At 38.4% G+C, this 20913-nt stretch overlaps 1 protein-coding gene across 1 annotated transcript in view; it reads right to left on the bottom strand.

The window, feature by feature from the left end:
- TTC1 (tetratricopeptide repeat domain 1) overlaps positions 1-20913 on the bottom strand; it is a 49509-nt gene that overhangs the window by 11302 nt on the left and 17294 nt on the right. Inside the window, exons 3-6 of the mRNA XM_004467221.4 lie at positions 16079-16139; positions 14012-14124; positions 8830-8866; positions 6304-6452 (exon numbers count right to left, since the gene is read on the bottom strand). Of these exons, the coding sequence (XP_004467278.1) occupies positions 6304-6452; positions 8830-8866; positions 14012-14124; positions 16079-16139 (360 nt within the window). The remainder of the gene's footprint in view (positions 1-6303; positions 6453-8829; positions 8867-14011; positions 14125-16078; positions 16140-20913) is intronic.

The raw sequence follows: 20913 nt of genomic DNA, 5'->3' as shown, positions 1-20913 counted from the left end.
TGATATGGTATTTTCTGGAAAATTAGAGAAATCATGTATTCTTCCGAAACAGTCACAAATCAAAACTTTATATCCAGACAAATCCAGTCTGAGGGATACTTTACAAAATAACTGATCCATCAACTTTGAAAGTATCAAAGACAAGAAAGACAAGAAAAGACTGTCACCAATGAAAGGAGGCTAAGAAGGTATGACAATCAACTACAATGTGAGATCACGGACTGGGTCCTGTAACAGAAAAGCTGGTGAAATCTGAATGAAATTGGTAGTTGAGTACCAATGCATTGATCATTTTATTATGGTTATATTAGGGAAGTTGGGTGAAGGGCCTACGGGAACTCTTTGTACTATTTTTGTTAACTTTTCTGTAAGTCAGAAATAATTTCAAAATAAAAAACTTACCAAAAAACCCCACAAAACCCCTAAATATACGAGGTATGATTTTTTATCAACTGTTACAGTTCAGAGACATGTAGAAATAGGAGAGATCAATGACTTTCAAAGTATCCAAAGATTCTCTGCCTCAGGAAGTAATCCATGAAGAAGTAAAATTTGGATTTATAGAGGATGGAATGAGACCCTGGGGAATTCAAGATACCAAGTTGCCCACATGTTGAGGCCCAAAAGGCTGGCATGCGAGGTCAGAGAGAAGGCTGTCCTTACTACATTGCTGCATGTATATGGGCAGCAAGAAATGACTTGGTGGAAAAAGGACTTTAGAAGGGTTAGTAGCACCTATCCAATTCACTTTCATTCTTATGTTGGCTAAGCTGAGATGGAAGGGAATGAACTTTAAGGCACACTACAAGGTAAGAAGTAGTGATGTTTGCAGGAAGAATGGAGAGGACTAGATGAATAAGACAGTCACTTCAAATGAATTGGTAAGATCTGATGACAAGGTGGACTTGGAGTGGTGAGAGAGGAAATAATAAAAGACATTTTCAAGGACTTCAGCCTGGAGCACTGTATTAATGATGTTTTTGTCCAGTGAGGCATCTGAAAGAATGATTTGTGGCCATTAACAGTTACACAGCTATTAAGGCAGACATTCTTAACTAGGAGGTCTGGAAATGCTCTATAATGAGACATATAATTCTATGCATATGTGTCTTCTTTTGGCGAGAGGGTTCACACAGCTTTCAGCAGTCTCAAAAAGGTTAGGAACCACTAAAAGGTATTCAATTTTACTTTTAGGTTTAAAATATGGACAAAAACTGCCAAGCATTCAAAGAATGGGGTAGTTCATGAGAGCACTGCAGAGACAAAAATAACCAGAAATCACACAGCTCTTCCTCATTGCTACACCCATGTATAAGGTTTTGGTCCCAGTTCTGCTGCCTACCAACTGGCTTTGCCAGTGAGATACAAGGGGTATAGTTTAGCTGTGGATCAGCTTTTTGCTAAAAGGGTAGGAAGGATGAAGTGAGAGACACATAGGTTAGAAAATGGGCCACTCATGTCTTTGCACTACTCATTCTGGAGCAGAGAATATAAAAGTTGTTACAGAAAAATTAGTCAGAAAATCAGTTATCTAATTCATATCCTAAGTAATTTTAGGGTCAGCACCAGGCTAATTTCCTTCTGTCTGTCAAATATGCCTTTCCAATTAATCATATTTGTTTTAAATGCAAACCCTAAAAATTGTAATGCTTTTAGTAGTCTCTCTCAGTAGACATAAACCATATCAATACAACAGTTATGCAAAGTGAAAACATTGTCAAGGAAAGTAAGTAAGCCTGCAGAGTGTCTGGAAAATGCCAAAAGCCCTAACACTGGAAAAACACCATAGGATCATGTGGTAGGATGAAATATGATTCTTGAATGGCTGGAGAAAAAGTTCCTTTGGGAGAAGTACCATACAACCAAGATAAAAGAGTCTTAATCTCCAAGATTCTAACTCACAGACTCCAAAGGAAACTTGGGCAATAGTATTATTTAACACTGTCATATAAAAAAAAAATTATCTGAAGAACTGTTAGAAAATCAAAGTAACTGAATGACCTCTGGGTGATAAAGCTAGATACTCTCTCTTTTGATTGTGAGAAGGAAAAATGATTCTAGAGGGATAAAAATTAAGTCACAGGAATTTGGCTAAAAAACAAACACCCTCACCAATTTCAATGAGTTTTGTTTTTTTTAACCTTGGCGTCTTTCCCTTTATTTTGATCTTTTCAATAACAAGGTTGGCAAGCTAGTAAAAACCTCAGAAATGCTGTTCTTTTCTAATAGCTGCATTAGTTAGCTAGGTTTTTTCCCCCCTAAAGGAATCCTGAACACAAAAATTACAGGTAGGCATTACTCCCATTACAGGAAGCCTCAAAGAGGAGTAAGATTAAGACAGTTTCAAGAAAGTAAGGGTCATTCAATAATCATTAAGTTCAAACCTAAGACGCAGGCATACAGCTGCAGCATGGGGGTCATCACTGAAACAAGGAATCAAAGTGGGGTATGAGCATCGAATTGCTCTAACTTAATGAATAAAGCCATGCATGAATCTTATGAAAGGAAAATCTATTTGTAGTCCATCTTCCAAGAAAATAGTCTGCTGGGTCTATCTAGGCATGGAAGGAAAGACCACAACAATACCCCTAACCCTAAACCCTTTGGCACTTGTGCTATAGAGATCTGCCTGGCAGTTAGGCCAGGGTGAGAAAACCAGAATACTGAGCTCTTTTTGTGTCTTGTTTTGCAGAGGGAGTGAAGGAAGTAAGATAGGGGGAGGTAGGGATAGGCAGGGGTGGTCAAGGATCCTAGAGCTGTTAGTCACCAACGGGGGGATATTGGACGGTACATATAGTTTCTTGGGCTTTTTAATCCCCAACAGAGACAAATTTTCACTACTTCTCTGAGCATCTTTCAACTCTGTTGAGCAACCAGCTAGATGGAATAATGCTAACGAACAGTGCTGCCGGTGAAGTGGGGTTAGGAGGTTACCACAATTTAAAAAAGAGAAAGAAAACTAAAGGGGGAGGGAAAATGAAATTAAAAAAAAAAATAACAAAGATTCTGCTTCTAGTAATGATTAAGATTCTACCAGACTGACTCCTCTGCAGAAACTATTTACAAAATATGGACATAATAAAAAAGCAGCTATCTGAAGATAATGGAGAATAAACTGAACTAGGCAGATTCTGGGGGGAAATGCTCCTATAGGAAGGAAGTTGTATGGGAGTTTCCATTTCTGAAGCTTTAAGCCTGGGGCCAAGCACAGTGGCTATGGGGATGGCCCTGGTGGGAAAACAAGATTTTCTAGGTTGAAGTACAATGGAATCTGGGATAACTAGGATACTAAAGAACACGGGGGGAATATCAGAAGGGAAAGAGAGAGGGACCCCTCAAATTCTATCTGTTCACATTTATGACTGATATGGAAGACTCAAAGCAGCTGAAGACAAAAGATCTGAACTGAGACAGGAGCCACTAAGAAACTGTTTCAAGTTCAGAGTCCAGCCAAGGTAATGCCTGCTCAAGTTGATGCAACAATTACTCACTGGAGAAAAATAAGAGAATCCAGTCTTTTATCCAATGTGAAAAATTGATGAACAAAGTTGTGGGAAAGAAAAGAACAGAGTCATGAACCTATTAAATAATATTAAACAGTCTAATATTTTGTCTTGGTGAAAGACAAAAATTTATAGATACAAGATGTTCAATACAAACAGGATTAACAGAAAGAAGGCACACTGTTGTCAAACTGTTGACAGCCAAAGATAAAGAGAAAATCTTGAAAGCAGGAAAAGAAAACAATTACACATTACATGAAACAATAATTCGATTAGCAGCTGACTTTTCATTAGGAATAATGGAGGGCCAAAAGAGGAACACTTTAAAAGTACCCAAAGAAGAAAAACTCAACACAGAATTCTATATCCAGTGAAAGAAATAAAGGCAAAATAAAGTCATTTTCCAATAAAAGGAAACCAAGAGAACTCATCACTAGTACACCCACACTACATGAAATGCTAAAGAAGGTTGTTCAAGTCAAAGCAAAATGGCACTAAATGGAAACTCAGATGCTCAAACAGGAATGAAAAGCATCGGAAATGGTAACTATCTGGGTAAATACAAAATAATTTTCTGTATTTGTTGCTTTTTTCTCTTAATTTCTTTTATAAATTAAGTGTAAGAAAATGGGGGCAATGAGGTCAACTGGTAGAGCTGGAGAGCTCCAGCTGAATGCCAACAGCAGTAATTCAAGGACCCAGTGTGTACAAATCTTCCTGTTTTCCAGAGCAATCAGATCTCGATTTTTATACAGTAAAATCTTGTCATTTCTAAATGTTGGCAAGTGACCTCAAAAAGAAGAGGAAGAAGAGCAGAAAGAGGAGGAGGAGGAAGCTGAGGAGGAGAAGTTTGGTTTAAATAAAAACTGACTGTAGGGAAGTGGCTGTGGCTCAATTAGTTGGGCTCCCGCCTACCATATGGGAGGCCTGGGGTTTGCGTCCTGGGGCCTCCTTGTGAAGGCAAGCTGCCCTGTGCGTCGTGGAGGGCTGACGGCCTGTGTGTAGGCGCAGCAAGATGACCCAGCAAAGGGACACAAGCAGATACAGCAAAAACACGCAGCGAATGGACACAGAGACAGCAAAGAATGGAACAAGCCGCAAGGGTGGGGGGAATAAATAAATCTTTAACAAACGAACAAACAAACAAACAGACAAACAAACAAAAAAACCTGATTATAGCCTTTCCTGGCCTGGCTGCTGGTTTGTAATCTCTGCTACACATTGGCAATTCATGATGGACCTCTCCAGCCTAATGGCTCTCTGGAAACTCCGGAGTGAAGAAACCTATTAAAAAGCCAGGGTTTCTCAAACTTATTTGGCCACCCATTACTTTAGGGGCAATAACATAAACACATTTGGGAAGTGGACTTGGCCCAATGGATAGAGCATCCACCTACCACATGGGAGGTCCGCGGTTCAAACCCCGGGCCTCCTTGACCTGTGTGGAGCTGGCCCACATGCAAGGAGTGCCCTCCCACACAGGGGTGTCCCCCGCGTAGGGCAGCCCCATGTGCAAGGAGTGCTCTGTAAGGACAGCCTGCCCAAGAATGGCGCCACACACATGGAGAGCTGACACAACAAGATGACGAACAGTAAGAAACAGATTTCTGGTGCCGCTGATAAGGAGAGAAGTGGTCACAGAAGAACACACAGCGAGTGGACAGAGAGAACAGACAACTGGGGGTGGGGGGGGCAGAGAGAATAAAAAATAAAATCTTACCAAAAAAACCCCAAAAACATAAACAAATTTAATTCTGTAGCACATAGTTTAGGATATATTGCTCTGTGCATTAGAGATAATCAAGGGTAGTGAGAAAGGCAAAAGAACCTGGAGTTACTTTTAAAGAGGGAAAATTCAAAAGCATTTAGCTTATTTACAACTGAGCTAAAAATAAATTATAAGGTATAGTATATAAAATGATTGATAGAGCCAAGGATAAAAATAAGAGCCATTTTAAGAAAGATAAGGTTTGGGAGATAATTGAAAATGTGCAGGGCATATGAAACGTGACACTTGGTGACTGAATAATGAAAAAGATGGAGAGAAAACCCATATTTATTACCCAAAATACTTAAGAGACCCACTTTAGAATAAACTATTTAAGTCCAGTGGAGTAGATTTCTCTAGTATAACAACGTCAATTTAAGGTTAGGCCTTAAAGGTTTACAGACGATACTTCTAGAATGGAGATTAAATGGTATATGGTCACAGTGGGTCTGTGGCTACCACTTCAAAATTTTATCTATATATCTATGTCTATATATCTGTATCTATCTATATCTATATGTTTTAAGATTTGTTTCTTCCCACTGCACCTCTCCCGTGCCCCCTGCCATTGTCTGCTCCCTGTGTCCATTCGCTATGCTTTCTTTTGTCTGCTTGAATTCTCATTAGGTGGCTCTGGGAACCAATCCTGGGGCCTTCTAGAGTGGGAGAGAAGTGCTCATCCTCTTGTACCACCTCAGCTCCCTGGTCTGCTGCATCTCTTATTGTCTCTCCTCTGTGTGTCTTTTTGCTGTATCATTTTGCTTCTCTAGCTCTCTGCATGGGCCAGCTTGCCACGTGGGCCAGCTTGCCCTCACCAGGAGGCCTGGGTATTGAACCCTGGACCTCCTATATGGTAGATGGGAGCCTAACTGCTTGAGCCACATCTGCTTCCCTCCACCTATATTTTGGTAAGATCCTTGAAAGCATGGGAATGAAAACTTACTTATGTCAAAAAGGATTATTTAAGATTTACCAAGTAGCAACACAGGGAATAGAAGAAAAAAAGTAGTAAAGATAAAAGTTGGGTTTTACCATACAAGCTTCTCGTGCTTGATGTACTGATGGATCTTTTTCTAATACAGATTGATAGTCTTCCAAGGCTTCATCTAGCTTGTCCGTTTTCTCATACAATTCTGCTCTCCTCAATAGTGCCCTGATATAGTTGGGGTTTAAACGAATTGCTGTAGAAAGAGAAGAGATAACTGTCACTGTGAAGAAAAAAAAGGGTCCTCACACCTTTGGCTATATCACGTTCCATCACCAACCATTTCCCAAGGGTCTGAAAGGAAGAGTCCTCTGTCAAAGCCTACACCTGGGGTTGGCAAAATGTTTCTGTAAACATTTGTAGAAGGCAAGATAGGAAATAATGTTTTAGGCTGTACAGGCTATACTGCCTATTGCATCTACTCAATTTTGCTACTGCAAAGCAAAAACAAAAACAGACAATACATAAACAAGTGTGTCTGTGTTCTAATAAAAAATTATGGACATTGAAATATATATTGCACATAATTTTCATGTCATGAAATATTATTCTTCTTTTGATTTTTCTCCCTTCCATTTAAAAATGTAAAAGTCATTCTTAGTCCATGGGTAGTACAAAATCAGGTGAACGGGCAAATCTGGTCTGTGGCTCATAGTTTGCCAACCCCTGGACCCTAAGTCTCCAGCCTTTGCCTACTTGTCCTGCATCCAGTCAAGAATAGGCCAGAATATACAGATCAGTGCACAGTGAAAGAATCTAAAGATATAAATTAAGGAGTTGAGGAGGAGCAGTTTGGTGACAGACTCTGCTATCAATCTGTTTTCCTAGGTTCTGACCATGAGGTTACATTTTTAGCTAAATTCTTTTGTTTTTTGTTTTCAAAGATTTATTTATTTATTTCTCTCCCCTCCCCTTCCGCCCCCGCCACCCTGGTTGTCTGTTCTCTGTGTCTATTTGTGGCGTCTTCTTTGTCCGCTTCTGTTGTTGTCAGCAGCACAGGAATCTGTGTTTATTTTTGTTGCGTCATCTTGTTGTGTCAGTTCTCTGTGTGTGCGGCACCATTCCTGGGCAGGCTGCATTTTCTTTCGCGCTGGGTGGCTCTCCTTATGGGGCACACTTCTTTCGCGTGGGGCTCCCCTACGTGGGGGACACCCCTGCGTGGCACAGCACTCCTTGCGCGCATCAGCACTGTGCATGGGCCAGCTCCACACAGGTCAAGGAGGCCCGGGGTTTGAACTGCGGACCTCCCATGTAGTAGATGGACGCCGTAACCACTGGGCCAAGTCTGCTGCCTTGTTTTTTTTTTTAAACTTAGTCCCCCAGCACCCTTAGGTCACTTTCCTTTATCCAGCAATAGCTGCTCTTCTAAAATCTTTTGCCTGTGTTTTGATTAAAGCATACCACATTTTTCCTTTTCCCTCTGAGCTGTTTTATTTCTGTTAGAAAGCAATGTCATCCTCTAGAACATTTGTTTCCGTCATATCATATGCCCTTAGTTCATGTTTTCAGTAAATATTTAGTACCAAATATGTGTATCTACTTATAATGTTTATCTGTGAGTATATAGTGGTAAATAAGATCCATATTCTCTTGAAGATTTATACTATTCCAGTAGGTAAGAGTAAACAGCACATCAATAAATGATTTCAAGTTGTGATAGTGCTATGAAGAAAAATTTTAAAAAAGGTGATGTGATTGCTAGTAAAGGAAGAATGAGGTAACTTCAGAGAGTGGTCAGAAAACAGAATAGTAGAAAAGGTGCCAAACTGATGAATGTAAAGAAAAAAAAGAAGAGGGGATTCAGGCTTAAGGTGAGAGGGGGGACTAGGTAACATAAGGACCTTTCCAACTTCAGGATTCTCTGACAGAGTATTATCCAAAGAATGAAAAAATACAAAATATAAAAATAGTTAAGTAGCTAGAAAGAGTCACAAGACTAGTAAAATGCAAGGAAAAGTGATTATTTATCTTCTCCACACCAAGCTGGTTAGAGGATAAGACAGCTGCCTGGGCATGTCTTGTCCTGTTTTGTTTTTGAAAACAAAAACAGAAACAGAAACAAAAAAAGTGATCCCATATCTGGGAATATGTTCATCTAAGCTGATGGGAAGGAAACTCAAATATCAGGTAGCAAAGGCTTAATTCAGCTGTAGAACCTGAAAGGGTAATTAAAACGATGGGAAGTAGGTATTAAAAAATTATTACATCTTAAGAGACTACTGTTCATTAGAGATATAGTGTCTCTCATCACAGCTAAAGCCCCTTCCCCAAACAGAGATATCCAGATACCCTAAAAGAAGCTAACATCTTTAATTTGAATCTCAAAGGAAAGTAACTGAGAGACCACAGGAAGTAAATTCCATTTCATGAGGTTCTGTGCCAAAGTAGCTTTGATTTTTCCCCAGGTATTTACTAATACAGGACAAACAGATTGAATTATTGATTTAAAAGTATGCTTTCACTAAGATTATTACTATATAATACCTCTGAAAATAATGAAATACAAAAAGCTCTTTAAAGGCCCAGAGGAAAGAAACTTATGTCATCTAGCAAAAGTAGTGAAACGAGTGTACCTTTGCTGCAGTCACTGACGGCCAGCTCTTTCTTGTCCTATAAAGAAATGCAACATTAATATACATCACCCTCCCCCCCAAAAAAAATATGCATCACCCCAGTTCTACCTTAATGGTACCAATGCCATGTGCTGCTCATTAATAACTCTTCATGGAGATGCAGAATGCACTTCAAAGAAATTACATGAAAACTTGCATGTGTCCTCCAAGCTTGAATTCAAAATTAACATGTGGACAGTTCTGACCTGAAAGCCTCCTGGTAACTAATTATTCAACAGCTTCTTTCCCAAAATGTCTTTCAAGACTGTTATAATTGACCTGTTACATTTAGAAGGCACATTAGAATGTTGACATTTACAGAAAATCTTGTTAACAAATGAACAGGGCAAATAACTGGTATGAATAACTGAATTAACTACTCTTCTCTTTGGCTGTTTTAATATCACACCCAAAGTGGTATATTCCAGAAAGTATACAGATGATCCACCGGCAGACACAGTGTGTGATTGGCCATGCCGTCTCACTTATAAGCCTTAACTTATAACTATTGATGAAACAAAAAGAAAAAAACAATTCACCAAATAGAACACCTAATGAATTTAACTCACTGAATCTAGAAGCATGGCACAGAGTAAAAAACACTGGATTCTAGTCCCAACTCTGACAATAACCAGCTGTTAGTGGTCATGTCACTTACCTTTTCCAGGGGTTCAGTTTCTCATCTAAAATATAAGCATCTGATCTAGTGGCCTTCCAGCTCTAAAATGTCTATTTCCCCCATATTAGAAGTTTTCTACAATATTACAGAAACAATTTAGTTCAAATAAGTGTGTTCATTCTCCTATAATGCCTACTGTAGCAAATACTATATATTTTGTAGAATGTTTTAGAGCAATGCGGACCACCTTGTGCTTCAGGACTCAATCAAAAATGTTTCTAAGGCAGTATGGTTGGTACACAAAAATTGAGGAACAACCTATATTTCTATCAATAAAAGCATGACTAGAAATACTATGCAGCAGTTTAAAAGAAAGGACTGACAAAATGGATATGGATTTGTCCAAAGGACTTACTGAATGAAAAAAGTCAGCTGCAGAATGACAGTATTATTTAAATTTTAAAAGTAAATATTTCTAATGTACTTATGTAAGTATGCAACTTTTAAAAAGTTCTGAAAGACACATCTGACTGATCAGTGTTTTTTCTGGGACAGGGACTTGGCTCAGTGGTTAGGGCGTCCGTCTATCACACGGAAGGTCTGCAGTTCAAACCCCGTGCCTCCTTGACCTGTGTGCAACTGGACCATGTGCAGTGCTGATGCGCCCAAGGAGTGCCATGCTGCGCAGGGGTGTCCCCGTGTAGGGAAGTCCCACGCGCAGGCAGTGTGCCCTGTAAGGAGAGCCGCCCAGTGCGAAAGAAAGTGCAGCCTGCCCAAGAATGGCACCACACACACGGAGAGCTGACACAAGATGACGCAACAAAAAGAAACACAGATTCCCGTGCTGCTGACAACAACAGAAGCGGACAAAGAAGAACAGGCAGCGAACACACACAGAGAACAGACAACTGGGGTGAGGGGGAAGGGGAAATAAATAAATAAATCTCAAAAAAAAAAAAAGACAACTAAATTCAAAGCAAAGAAAGTCAGGAAAAAACAGAAGAAATTTAAAAATGTATGTTTGATACTACTGTTAACAGTAACACTGTAATATTTTCACAGCAATGGCAAAGAAGGTACTATGCCATTGCTAAAAGTCTATACGGGAGGTTTTAAGGGGTTATGGAATTTTTCCTTTTGGACTAATGAAAACATTCTGTAATGGACTGAGGTGATTACAGCACAACTCTGCGATGAAACTCTGAGCCACCGAGTATATACTTTGGATGGACTAAACAAGGCCGAATAACACAGTGACCCTGTGGCAAATGGACTGTGGTTAACTGTACAAATAGAAGGAAGTTCTCTCATGAACTGTAACAAATATACAATGTGTCAATAATAGGGTGGTTTGTGAGAAAAATACATCAAATATAAGCTATGGACTAGAGCTAGCAGTAATATGATGATATTCTTTCATCGTTTGCAACAAATACGTCACAATAATGTAAAGTGTTGGTGGGGCAATGTATGGGAATACTGTATGGCATGCATGATTGTTTTGTTAACTCACAACTTCTCCAAAAAAAAAAAATATATATATATGCGTATGCATGTCGGATATTTGAGCAGAGGTAATTTGTAGAACAAATATAGGATATTGCAAAAAGGGAAAAATTAGATAAGAAATCTTAAGAATTGAAAAGTATATATATTATTGCTGAAATAAGAGAAGGTCTGAAGAAAAGAAGGAAACTCTCCAAGTACATAAATAAAAAAGATGAAAGGTGACATAAAAAGGGACATGGAAGTTTAGGAGGTTTAACATCCGATTATTAAGAGTCCCAGAAAGACTTCTGTTATTAACAGAGAAAATAAAAGGGTAATGTATCAAATAAACAATTGAGAAATGAATTTTCAGCTTGGAATAGTCTGGAATGCTGAGCAGGCTGAATTGGGAACACCACAGCTGCAGTAGCAACGGGATGGGGCAGCCTGCTGGATATCCTACAGTGCACCAGAGGAGTGCTATATGAGCTTTTCCCCTCTACTCACGACTCCTCCTGGTCCCTCAAAAAAGGGCTGATGATCCCATCACAAATGGCTCTCTTGCCTTAAGCTAGGGTCTTGGGAATTGAGGTTTGGGGTGGTAGAAGTTTCAGGCAACTCCTTTTCAAAAGTGCAACAGAAGAACCAACCCAAGTCCTAAACTCAGGGGAGTGGTCAGGAATAGTGTGACTCCCTCCCAACTACTCTACCTGTAGGTCAGTAATTCTCATCTATGCCTTCAGCAGTGGTCACTTGTGCTTGCCACCAGCACTTTGCTTCCTAATTGCTGTTAAAGTACCTATATTGCTGAATGAGTGATCATGAACAGTATTATTTTAATCACTATAAGAATGAAAATATGTCTTTCTCAGGAGAGAGTTAAGGTATAGCTAGTTTACCAGATCTCCCAAAACCCATAGCCTTTCTGTTCTCTGTCACAGTCTGCCTCATGTTAGACTATTGTTCATGAGAATGTATGGGGAACACAGATTCCAGTAGGAAAATTTACACAAATTAAAAAAATAAGGCAACCAATTAAAAAAAAGAGAGAATGAGAAGTCATTTTCAGGAAAGGTTTTATAAATATTACAATTTTTCCAAAAACCTAATGTTACTTAAATTAGATAGTTTTCAAGTTTTCTAGAAGGCCACTTGGGGAAGATGTAACAAATAAGAGGATTATGCTTTTCCTTATTAGAGCTTTTGCTGTATTAGCCCAGCTATTGTGTAGAAAATTCACATCCTCTTCTCATTATGAAAGCAATGGAGAGAATGACTGGAGCTGACATTCTTTCCCAGTAAGATCTTCAGGTATAAACCTAATATTTACCTCTCTGAGCTCAGAAAGTTTTAAGAATCTCATTAATATACAAAATTTAAAACATTGTCAAACTAAGTAATTTGCTAGGCTCCAAATTTTTATAACGGCATTCTCTGAATCCTAGGTTTCAACCATTGAGGATTTCCTGGGATACCAGATCTATGGTAGCCACTGATATCTCAGAAGGGAATTTGTATGTATATGTGTGTTTTCCCACAGGCAGGTTTCATAGCCTTTAATAAATTCTTAGAGGGATTTATCTTTTACCCCCCGCCCACAAAAATGAGACCACTGATATAACTGTATTCTCCTCAATCATAAAGCAACTCTCCTTGATGGGACAGACAAAATTTGGCAAGACCATATGTTTTCCTAACTTATTATACTAGCCCAGCCTTAGCAATATAAATAGCTTGGCAACTTTTCTCCTAAGAGCTAAATGGTGGTTTTTAACCTGACATTTAAGGTTTCCTGATCCCATTTCACAATGACAATTTCGAGGCTAAGAATGCGGCAAGAATAAGCAAATGTAAAAGATCAAAATTTTCTAGCTAAGTGTAAAAACTCTTAGGTATGAATTCTGATGGTTGGTGGACTTTATTAATGAATACTGCTTAAAGAAACAAAAATTGCTTTATTTTCCCTAATACATATCTATTTGTATACTCTGTAATTTCTTCTTTCATGTCATATGAATCTCTCCAGAAATCTTCACCTTGAAAATTGAATCAAATAATAAAATACATGTTTGAGTTAAAAAAACAAACCCTTTTTGCATGATCAAGCATTCAAGTGGCATCTCCCCTCTGCCACTTTTTAAAAACCTGGTTACCCAAAATGACTTTGGTAGAGGCACTAGGGAATTTCAGGGAACATCAGAGAAAAGTGACAGAGGTATCTGACCTATACAAACAAAAAACTCACCTCACCCAATCTTGAGCTTCATAGTTGCTTAAAGGTATGTTAAAAAAAAACCCTATCTTTTGTACTTTTGATGTAAGCAGCCACAGTTAAACAAGTGTTTTATTTCTGTTAATTTATTAGATATTTTAAAAATATCATTTCAACCCCATGAGACTTACTATGTTCACTATGTAAGAAAATCAGACAAATATACAACAAATCTAACTTGCAACATCAACACAATATAAAACAAATCTATTTGTATTGTCACTTACTGTGCAGTTGCCCTGCTATCCCAGGTTCTCAAACCTTTGGAAACATAAAGTGATTCTGAACTTTCCCTGACACCTATTTTGCATTTTATAGGGCACCTCTCATCCCAACAGTTGGGCATTTCTCCCAATGTCCATATTTTCAACAGAAAAATCAGAATCTTACAAACAAGCATCTTTAAGTTTAGAATTTTCATCAGTGTTTCCATCTGCCTTTGAATCTTTATCTCGAATTCCAGAGGTCTGAAATAAGCAGTGACAGCTATTTAAGGACGTGTACTAAATGGCTCTGTTTTTTATTAAGCTGTCATAGTTTAAACTCTGTTAACCTTCCATGAAATTATTCATTCAGCTATTCAAATTTAACAGTAATCTGACTCAAGTTTTTCAAAATATTCTTCTATTTTTCCCATTCCCTAAGTATAAGGGGAATATATGGGCAGGAATGGAGGCAGCAACATTTAACCTGTAAGCTAATTTTTGGAGATAAACTATCCCACAAAACACTTTCCTAAAACGAAAAAGGTCAAAGATTCATACCTGTTTCATCCTGGCAGCAGCTCTGTTTGAAAAGAGAATAGACCTGTCTTTTTGGAAGCAGGATGGGCATGCCTGAAGGGCTCGGCTATAAGACTGTTCGGCTTCTACATAATCTAAGGATTACAAAAGACAGAAGTCATTATGAGTTTATTTCTGATTCTACCATATTCCATAGGACCTGAGAATGCATAGCTTTCCATTCACAGGTTTCACATAAAAAAGACATATAGGCTATTAAGTTTGGGGCAGTAAAAATAATGCCCACCCTCTCTCTTTTTAAAGAAACAGTGCTTGCTTGTGACAATCTAACAAGGCTTGCCTGGTGAGGTGAAACAAGAACACTGTCAGTGAAGAACCCTCCATGCACAAGATTCCTATAATACCTTAGGTTTCACTTTCACTTGGTTTTTCAAATTGGTAAGGAGTTTTGAAAGGGGGTTATGGAACTAGATAGAAGAAAGAGACTAAAGTTAGGGATTCATGGTCTGGGATGATATGGCAGTTTGATATTATTTATGAATTCCAAAAAGAGATATTATGTTTGTAATATGGTCTGCTTCTCTGGGCATGATACCCTTTGATTGATTTAAATTCAAAGGCTTTATGTTTACTTGATTAAATCAATATTAGGGCTTTGATTTGATGACATCATTAGGGCGACTCAGTTTGAGTTCCTGCCCCCTTTTGTGGGCTATATAAATGGATATTCACTCAAAGAGATACAGAAAGATACACAGAGGAAGGGAGCTCCAGACATGAAAAGGGATCCTGTGGCCCTGGGAAGAGAGATGAGCCATTTGCCTGATAGTTTACAGCTGAGCCTAGAAAAGAAATAAGCTGTCTAGCCTATAGCTGAGATGAGAAGGAGGGGGAACCATGGAGCCTTAAGAACAAAGAGGAAGGCTGAACCCTTGCAGATATCGCCTGCCATCTTGTTTCAACATGTGGCAATAGACTTTGGTGAGGAAGTAACCTTGCATTGTATTCTTTAGGGCCTTATAACTAAGCTTTTATCCCTCTAAAATACCTTATAAAAGCCAACAGATTTCTGGTATTTTGTACCAGCATTCCTTTGGCTGACTAATACAAATTAAGAAAAAATTTCTATATATATAGTTCCATTAGAGATACTGTACTTTTATACAGTCAACCTGGCTAAAAGCTAATCCATTGATATAAAACGTTTAGAGAGAAATTTTATGAAGCTAACATCAGAAATGAAAAAAATCAATAGTTGCCCAAATACGTTAAAAAAAAACAACTAACACATTTATATATTCATTGTGACATGCAGAATTGTGATCAGAGTACTAAGAGAAAATTGCCTATTCATTTCTTTCTTAGGCTGGGAATACTTATTTCTAAAATACAAAGAGAAAATCTTTAAAAATTAAAACTATCAGTTCTATTAAAAAAACAAGTGATGATTGTTAAGCTAGGATATAAGCAAACAATTTTACAATATGAAAATAACTATGGGAAAACTTTAACATGCCTAGAATTCTAAAGCACTTGAGATCTGACAGAAAGCTGTTATAAGATCAAATAGCTCTCCTAAATTATTGGAGGGAACCAACTTTTTTTGTAAGCAAATGTTGGAACTGCAGAAAGATATAAAGAACATCTGCCTATCTAAGGCATCCAAAAAAAGGCACATGGAAAAGTAGTCAGAGCAAAAACAAAAAACACTTACCCAGGTTTGTTTTCATAGCACTGTAGCAAATGAAGAATAGCAATACAGCAATGTAGCAAACAGCCTTTTAAGATTCAAGATTAAAGTTTTCCAAAGCAATAGCTGAAGGACACCCCCACCCCCACCCCCACTTCCATTTCTGGGTTAATAGATAGTGGATTACAGAAAAGAAAAACTATGCCCATGCCAACAAAAATATGGTAACTAATCACAGTCAGCTGAGAACATTTTGGACCTGGTAAAAAAACAAAATTCCAATGTGGTTGTAAGCAACATCGAATTGTTCGCAGTTTAGGCTTGTTCTTTGGTGTCTCTTCAGAACAAGAATGAGGCGGCAAAATGACTAGACATCAGTGCTAAAACAAGGATCTCACCTCCTTTCTTAAACTGTTCATTTCCCTCTTCCTTTAGTCTAGTGCTCTCTTCTCTTCTTTTCTGAAAGAAATCAGGAAATCATGTAATTTCTCACAATATTATTTTAAGTGTAACAAAAAGGTCAGCTTTCTTTACACCCAGGCTATTCGATAAGCAGCAACCAGACTTGAGAACCAGGTCAGTTTTACTTTTATCTCAGAGAGAAAAATACGTGACCACCTGGTTAATCATCAATTGCATTCTTGATGTTTAATACGCAAAACCTAAATGTACTGGCAAGCCCTTTGCCTTCTATGTTTCTATCTTTTGCATGAAATGGCAATTCAAGTATTGTTTAATTTGTACTCATTCAAAATGAAACTAAAAAACATAAGCACTGGTGTGCACAATCTTGGAAAATTCAAATTCTGGCTCTACTACTTGTTAGTTATATGACCTCCAACAAGTTCCACAATCATTCTAAGCCTTAGTTTCTTCATCAAAACAGGTCCCTCCAAAACAAAAACAAAAACAAAAACAAAAACAACCAACTAAACAAAAAAAACTCACAAGGCTTTAATCATACCTACTTCTTAGGACTGTTTTATAGACTTAAGTGATAATGTATGTAAAGTTTCCAATGCAGTGTCGGCAAATAAGGGCTCAATAAATACAGCTATTATTTTTCTGTAAATAAGTAATTTACTATTTATTTAGCTACAATTGTGATTTGTGTCACGAAGGAGACATAATATATTGTTTGAGTGCATTACAAGGCAATAGCCTTGTTTGCAGGGGCCCCGAGGTGTGCTGTAAGCCAGCTAATACAGGACAACTTGATAAAACCTAGAAAAATAAAGCTTTTCCTAGCTTCTTGTAATAACTCAGAAATTCACAAAGATGGCAAAACACCCATCGAACTTTAAGGTAGAGTGAATGTTATCCTGCAGATGGCATGTACTGAGTCTGTGTGAGCCTTCAGTTATGAACATCTTACCAAATAGCTGACACAAACAGTACTGGCAGAAGTGTCTGCCTGCCCGCCCACCTTTGACAGCACCCTTTTATAAAGAACCTGCAAAAATCTTCCTTTGTTCTGGAAGCTTTTGACTATAAATAAAAAATTCAAAAGGAGGAAATGAAGTTAACAGGGTATTTCATACACAGGAGGAATCTGGAGCCTAAATGACTTACACTCTTAAAATTAGGGACCAAAGTAAAAGTACTATGTCTCTGAAAATGTGTAAATATGCTATTGATGAGACCAGGGTGCCCCCCACATGCCTTATTATTACACTCCAGATAAAACAAACCATTTGACAAATCTCAATAAAGAACACAAGGGGGGGGTGGATGTGGCTCAAATAGTTGAGCACCTGCCTCCCACTTGGGAGCTCTAGGATTTGGTGCCTCCTAAAGAAAAAAACAAAAACAAAACAGACTAGCAAAAAAACTATGAGGGAAGCAGACTTGGCCCAGTGGATAGGGCCTACCACATGGGAGGTCCACGGTTCAAACCCTGGGTCTCCTTGACCTGTGTGGAGCTGGCCCATGCGCAAGGCGTGCTCCCCATAGGGAGAGCCACCTAGTGCGAAAGAAAGTGCAGCCTGCCCAGGAATGGCACTGCACACACAGAGAGTTGACGCAGCAAGATGACGCAACAAAAAGAAGCAGAGATTCCCATGCCACTGACAACAGAGTGGACAAAAACAAGAACATGCAGCAAATGGACACAGAGAACAGACAACTGGGGGGGGGGGGGGCAGAAATAAATAAAATAAATAAAAAACAAAACAAAACAAAAAAAACAATGAGCAGACAAAGAGCAAACACAACCAGCAAACAGATGAGGGAGCCATGGGGTGGGGGTGGGGAACGGGCCCAAAAGGTAGTTATTAACTGAATCTAATTTTTATAGTGCCTACTATGTATGAGATACATAGCAGATGCAATAATAATTTATTTTTAGAAAAAATTTGAGGAAGGGCTCTTCTAAGGGGAATATGAAAAATAAGTAAAATGGAGGGGAATAAAAATATAAGAATGTAGTCATATTTACCTAGCATTAACCAGGAGGGAGGTACATGGATTGTAACGTTCTTTATTGTATTGGTCAGGAGTTTTGGACGCAAGCAAAAGATTCTATCTTATCCATCTTAAGTAAAAATGAAAAATAAAAAGGGGGGGGGGGATAAAGGGCAGATTTATTGGCTAGATATTGGAGGTTCAAAGAATCAATGGGAGACTTAAGAATGGACTTCATGTATATGAATATATCTCAATAAAATTGATTTAAATAAAAAAAAAACCCTATTACTCTTGTTTTATAAAGAAAAAAAAAAGAATAGGCTTAGAAAACAAATGTAAGTCAAGATACCTTGCTAAGCCAAGAAGCAGAAAGCATGTCTTTTAGTAAAAAGAGTCTGCTGTGACTGCAATAAAAGCAAAGGCTAACCATCCCTTTTTCTTTACCTCACTTGATCTGAATTCAAAGTCTTGTTGGAAGCAACCAATGAATCAAGCCTAGATGACATGCCTTGCATGACAAGATAATGGAGTGAGGATGTAGACTGTCATTCAGCAAGATTACAAAACAAACCAAGAGAATATTTAACAGTTACTAATAAAACAAAAATTCCTTAGACATAGGGCAATTCAAATTACTAGAGTCCAATGTCCATTCTTGGACATTTTCCTGGATTTAACTCTAATTTAAAGCTACTTTCTAATCCAAAATCTGTTCTCTGGAGCCAGTTCTATGAACACAGATGAATCACTCAGATTGCTGATCAGGCTCTTGAGAATTTCATTTTTTTCCCCCTTTTTTTGTGCCTAATCATTTATTGGTAAATTTATGACATTTATAATTATAATCACTCCCCAAAAGGCAGGGCCTAGACACAAGGTACACTCAGCACGAATTACTGATAAGGCCAAGTTGGAGGAGCCAGTCAGATAAACATTCACTTTGTCTCTGTAACAGGGGGACTAAAAGTTGAATTAGCAAAGAGAAGGGTTCCAAAACACATTTCTGAGGCCATTTATTCTACTGAAGGCATTTTATTTTATTGGCTGATAAATCATCATCCGGTGACCCATTATGCAGGAAAAGAGCTGCTGCTTCCCTCTCTACAGATTGTGTAAATTGAGGATTAATGCAATTATCAATATCAGGCTGAACTCCTTGGAAACAGCTAAAAATAGCACTTTGAAGAGACAGTTGCACTACCTACCAGCTCTGCCAAAAGACTGACTTGGTTCCAGTACAAAGATGTGGGTTTATTCTGCCTAAATATACTCTCTCTCCAAAGGATGGCACACAAACCGTATGTTACTAGAATCCAAGGACAGGATTTTATCCAAGGACAGACAGTGTGCAGGTCTCTTTAGCACGCTAAGTGGCACGAATGTTCCCACATAAATGAGCTGGTAGTGCTGACATTCTGCAGCACTCTCAGGTGCAAATCTTCCCAGGTTCTGTTCTATGAATCAAAGCTCCGAATGTGGTTAGCAGCCCCTCGCACACCTCTGCAATGCCTTTTAACACATTCCAGAGAGGTCTCACAAGGAAACATTTGCTCTTGAATTATATTTCCATAAGAATGGGAACCAAAGAGCTTTTATAGGGCTCTTAACTCAGCACTCCCAGAAAGCCGCTTCTTCCCTGTCACTGAAAACTCAGGACGAAATACTGACATTATTCTGCACCATAAATTATCACAGGAACTTGCCAATAAATACCCCAAACAGACAATGCCCTTGATGAACAGAGTTTTATCTCAACTGCTTATTACCACAGTTGTACATTTCTGTTTTATATACAAAGTTCAGTACAATTAGTATCAGTACAGCAATTCATTGCTTAAAACCTAATGTCATACTTTAGTTCATTTGCTTTTCAAGCCTCATCTTTTCTAATTTAATTTTATTTTTTGAACTGTATAAAATATTTACACAGTTCAAGTCAATACTAGCTGGGACTTCTGATGTGGTGAAGTGAGGAGGCTGCCAAATACCCTCCCTTAAAAGCAACCATAAAACTGGACAAAAGAATCCAAACCATTCATTTCGGTGCCCCAGAAACTGACTAAAATGGCTTACAACAAAGTGAAAAATACTTATTTATGAAAAACCACTGAACTTTGAAAGGATGGTGGGAATCTGTGGCATACTCGCTGAGGACTGTGCCCATTCCTCCCAATCATTCTAGGTGGTAGTTCTAATTAAGATAGCTGACAAATAACCAGTAGTTTCACTGCTGGAGGAGTATGACTTGATTTGGAGCAGAGGGTTGAATAACCCATGCTTAGTGGTGCTGTCAGTGATTAGTATTAATGTGAGTGGCAAGTAAAAGGGAAAGGTCAGGGATTCTACTAATTTGAGGTTACAATCCTGGATGGAGCAAGCAATGGACCCAGGGACCATGAGACTTTTTTTTTTTTTGAGTGGGATCTGCTTTTAATTGCTCAATTTACTAATTTTAAAAAAATTTATTTTTATATTATCTCTCTTTAAAGTTAATAGATCACACCAAAACACTAGAAGTTTAAAAGGAAGATACAGGAAAAGAGACTTACAGAGACACTTGTAAGAATTCCAAATACCCTTGTACAACTGGTATTAGCATGCATGCTTGGGAAGACTAGAAATAGCCAAAGCTATTCATACAACTTTACTCTATCAGGAGTGGTGCACATGTGCAAAGAGGACACAAGAGGGTCCAGCTGAGGCAGCAAAACTAATAGCTGGGCCAAACTTAAAACCGCCTGTACTTTGAATGTAGTTCTGAATCCACATACAGATCCACTGGCAGAGGGCGAAAGCCTTACTGGTTTGAAGTATTACTGAACACAAC

This window comes from Dasypus novemcinctus, chromosome 2, assembly GCF_030445035.2.
Source record: "Dasypus novemcinctus isolate mDasNov1 chromosome 2, mDasNov1.1.hap2, whole genome shotgun sequence".
Lineage (NCBI taxonomy): Eukaryota > Metazoa > Chordata > Mammalia > Cingulata > Dasypodidae > Dasypus > Dasypus novemcinctus.
Note: the sequence above shows the minus strand (reverse complement) of the source record. Positions and strands in the feature narration are given on the sequence as shown.